General features: G+C 40.6%; 1 protein-coding gene across 1 annotated transcript; it reads right to left on the bottom strand.

Moving 5' to 3' along the window:
* Positions 1–541: 541 nt before the first annotated feature.
* Positions 542–1,534, bottom strand: LOC149301094 (gap junction alpha-2 protein-like). Its single transcript, XM_089484613.1, has one exon. The coding sequence runs from the start codon at positions 1,532–1,534 to the stop codon at positions 542–544; it is 993 nt and encodes a 330-aa protein (XP_089340739.1).
* Positions 1,535–4,803: the final 3,269 nt, after the last annotated feature.

Here is a 4,803-nt window from a genome sequence, read left to right as displayed (position 1 = left end):
TGCTGGCCCCCCGATGCCTAGTGTTACCTACTTAGATAGGCTTAGACTTTTTCCCAAATACACCTCTAGACTTAAAACAAAATATATGCCAAGGTTCAAGTGCTCAGATTTTTTAAAAGATCAGGAATAAGCATACACCCTATACAAAAAAAGACGGGTCTTATATTTATATTCAAATTGTGCACACTTTTATTTTATTTTTTTTTTTACTTTGCTCAAAGTGCAAACTGTGTCTCTCTCAGCAAGGGCACCAATTATATCCTTTATATTAGAGGGTAACAAATTTTAATGTTTCATTTTTCATGAAAAGCATGACAGTTGGTACTGACTGAGCCTTTTGCAATTAAGGTGCAAAAGATGTGTATGATACATTGGTATAATGTAGTACAAATAAAGATCTACTCTTAATTGATATAATTCACTTAACATGACACCCAACAATGTATTCAATACCACTTTTTTTTACTGCTCACCCTTGTGCAGAAACTCATGTCTATTTTGCAGGATTAACCAGCGCGAGTCTAACATAGCGATACATACATCACACATATTGTTGCTTAGCAGGAGCCTGGGAAGGGCAAACAACTGGAACCAGGTTAGCAACTGGGGGACTGGAAAGCAACATGGATATACCACTTTGGGACCAGCTGTCAGAGGGAGACTTTACTTTACTGTTTACATTTTGGTCCATCTGGTTACCGGCCCAGTTTTGTCCACCAGATATTTTATTGTAAGCTGGCAGCTCAGTTCCTTGAGAACTGGAGGAAGGGTGCAAGTAAGACTGTTGCAAGTTGAGCCTGCTTTGTCCCTCTTGTGAAAGCCGTTCTGGTGTACCATTCTTTACTCTGTGGTGGAGCTCTTTGAAGAAGAGATGTAAAAGCTCTAGAAGGTTGAGAAGCAGGGAGACTAGAGATACAACCAACATGAAAAGAATAAAGATGGTTTTTTCCATAGGGCGAGAAACAAAGCAATCTACCTTATGAGGACATGGGTCCCTCTCACATACATAAATTGGAAGCATCACAAAGCCATAGAGGTACCACTGACCAAGGAGGAATCCAGTTTCGAAAAAGCTTTTGAAGAGGACACTTGTAGTGTAGGTGCACATCAGAGCTCCTTGAATTTTTACCTTCTTTCCTGCCCCTACCTCCTTAATGTTATTTTCTGCCTTTGGTTCTGTTCCTTCCATTGCCTTCAGCTCATTTAGACTCTGCTTCAGCTTTTCATCTCTTCTGGAGAGGTATATCACATGACCAAGGTAAATCAGAGTTGGGGTACTGACAAACAGAAATTGCAGCACCCAGTAACGGACATGTGAGATGGGAAAAGCCTTGTCATAACAGACATTAGCACAGCCAGGCTGCTCTGTGTTGCAGATAAAGTCTGATTGTTCATCTCCCCAGACAGACTCTCCCGCCAGGCTTAGGATGAGAATTCGAAAGATAAAAAGGACAGTCAGCCAGACCTTCCCAACCAGCGTGGAGTGTTCCTGGACCTCATCAAGTAGTATCTTTAATAGATCCCATCCTGCCATGTTTTACACCAGCTGTCAGAGATAAGAGACATATTTTGGAATGGACATGACAAATGCGTTTATTCACTAAAAGGAAAGTTGACAGGGCACTGGTGGCTTCAACTCCTTCACCTAACTCTTCATAATGAAGGGCCAACACTAGAAATATTTTCAGCAAGCAGAATTGAGTGGGCCCTGTATAATGCATAAATCAATGGACAAGGAGACTTATGACATCTCCCTCATTTAATTAAGCATTATACAGGGCCAGCCTAGCACTTCCTGCAGCAGAATCCCACTAGGTCAGACCTTCATAACGTAGGGTTAAGTAAATAAGCTGAAAACACACATCTCCGGCAAATTCTCCCTTGAGCTCTCGTTTAAGTGAATAGATGAATATTTCAAATAAACAGAATGTAAAGACATGTTAGGAATAACCCATTAGGATCTTACACTAAAATTACCATTTTCACCTTCAAATAATATACATTGTATATAAATCAAGATGATTATCTCCCTGGCAAATCAAACAGCTTCACTGGAGCAGCAGGAGGGGAGTGAGAGAGTAGGCTGCTTTTAAGGTAGGCATAGAAGCAGACAAAAACGAAAACAAAAAAGAAAAGAAAAAAACATTTAAATTTGTACACCCCCTGCTGTCTGCTCTCCCCCTCCCTTTAAGCTAATAGTTGCTCCTTCACACAGTTAGTGTCAAACATGTAATACTCCAGATGTTAAGACTACATTTCCCGTGACTCAGTCAGCCTGGTATGTTAGGTATCATTATGAATGCGTACCTAACAACTGGACTGCCAAAGAGCTTTTATATCATTATGGATTGGTACTGCAGTTGCTGTGGAATGCATATCTCATGATTCTCAGCCATCCATCTCAGCAACATTGCTAGTTACAGGCAGGGCCGGCCCTATAATGGGGCAGACTGGGGCAATTGCCCCAGGCGGCACTTCAGAAGGGGCGGCACTTTGCCGCCCCAAGCGCTTTTTTTTTTTTTTTGAAGCGGAGGAGAGAGAGAGGGGCACCGAGTGGTTTTCGCTTACCCGCTCGCCGCCCCCCTCTCTCTCTCTCCTCTGCGGCGAGTCTCCCTGTTCGGTCCCGGTGCCGGCTTGTAATGCAGAGCGCCGGAAGTGACGTCAATTTCCGGCGCTCAGCATTACAAGCCGGCACCGTGGCAGAGCAGGGAGACTCGCCGCAGGACTGTTTAAAGGTAAGTACCGGGGGGGGATCGTAGATTATGGCGTCGGCGAAGTTTAAAATGCCGTCCCCCCCCCGGCGTCGGCGGGGGGGGCGGCGTTTTAAACTTCGCCCCAGGCGGCGTTAAGTCTTCGGCCGGCCCTGGTTACAGGAATAGTAACTGGTAACTCTAGATTGGGTACACTAAGTCTGCAGTACAAACACTAACATTTGTTGACTATATCTTCAAATAATATTCAGCCAGCCATAGTGTTACCTGGACTTCATGGGAATTATAGTTATATAGCGGGGTTGTGGTGGCATACACTACACTAACTTGTTGTATTGATAATGCATAGTGATATAAGTGAACTGAAGTGTTCAACTTTTCTGCAAACCCCTTCTTTAGTAAATAGATCCTAAAAATTCACGTCATGAAAAAGTATACCATATGACAGGACAATACATACTCTAGGAAATCATTGATGCCTACCAAGGCGTACACTTTAATTGGGTATTCATTAAAGAAGACCTTATTATTATTATTATTATTATTATTATTAGTAATAACATATATATATATATATATATATATATATATATATATATATATATATATAGGATTAGGCACACAAAAACAACCCTGACGTTTTAAGAGTGGACATCTTACCTGGACTCGGAAGCACACATTCAATACTGATGAAAAACAAGCTCACCTCACTTCAAGTATACTTAACGAGCAAATCTCCTTCATCTGATGAGCACATTATTTATTCCCATTAACCTGTGCACAGCAAATGAAAGCCTGAAAAGGAAATAGTATAAACACTGGTTTTCAGGTATATGTTATACTGGGTGATTATTCCACCTGAACTGTACACTTGATGGTTTTCACTTATATTTTAATGTTATTCTTGGTGGTCACTGACTTTAACTCAGGGTTGTTTTATCTTTAGATATTTTGTATGTTTCTCCTCAGACATTAATTAAATCCATTCACTAAATCACTGACTGTGCTTGTGACGTAGCTGTGCATTATGCAGGGCCAACCCGGATTTTTTGTTCCAAACAAACTGACTGGGGTTGGTCCTCCATAAAACATGGAGGAGTCAGTAGTATACAATCCAGCATGGCAACATTGTACCTGGGACACACACAGAAATGTTTTGCACAGTCAACCAAGAAACCCAATATTTAGGAGTGCATCAAAGTCACACGTCAAGTTTAACAGCTTCTACAGCTAGTGTGTGGTGGTTGTGGTGTGTGACAATATCTCTAGCAGTTTATTCACTATGGTAGGCGTTGGCAGGAGGGTTATGGATTAAGCACACAAAGAAACATAGAATTTGAAAGCAGTTAAGAACCATTTAGTCTTTGGTCGGGTCCTATAGTGAGGAAAGCGTTATGTCCATCCCATGCTTGTTTATATTCCCTTACTGTAATAGCCTCTACCACCACTACTGGGAGACTGTTCCATTAATCTACTACCCTCTGAGTAAAGTAGCACTTTAGCCTTATGTTACATCTAAGCCTCGGCCTTCACATTTTAGACCATGACCTCTTGTTCTAACATTGCTCCTCTTTTCAAATAAGCTTGCCTCCTGTACTTTAAGTCCCTTTAAATATTTAACCCCTTAAGGACCAGGCTGTTTTTAAAAAAATGTTGTACCCTTTGCGTACACTTTTGCAGTGCTCGTGTTTAGCTGTAATTTTCTCCTTTCCCATTTAGTGAACCCACACAAGTTATATTGTTTTTTCGGGACAAGAAGGGCTTTCTTCAGATATTTTTTTTCTGATCAGAAAAATAATAAAAATGAAAAATTGAAAAAAACCTCACTTTTATTTGAAAAATCTTTTACTCATCTAAAAAAGGTAATAAAAAAACCTGCTAAATAGATACCCAATGTTTTTTTTCTTTTTTCTGCAAGTTACTGGGCAGTAAGTACAAGTAGCGTTTTGCTATTTCAAAACCATTTGTTTCATGTGCTATTTTGGGTATCTTTGAAGCCGGCCAATGCAATTTACCACATCAAACCATATATTTATGAAAACTAGACACCCCAAGGTATTTCAAATGCTTCTATTTTAACCCTTTCCATGCA

The sequence above is a fragment of the Sceloporus occidentalis genome, unplaced genomic scaffold, assembly GCF_023333645.1.
Source record: "Sceloporus occidentalis isolate IW3139 unplaced genomic scaffold, rSceOcc1.0.p SCAF_22, whole genome shotgun sequence".
NCBI lineage: Eukaryota > Metazoa > Chordata > Lepidosauria > Squamata > Phrynosomatidae > Sceloporus > Sceloporus occidentalis.
This window is presented reverse-complemented; position numbering and strand designations above follow the sequence as displayed.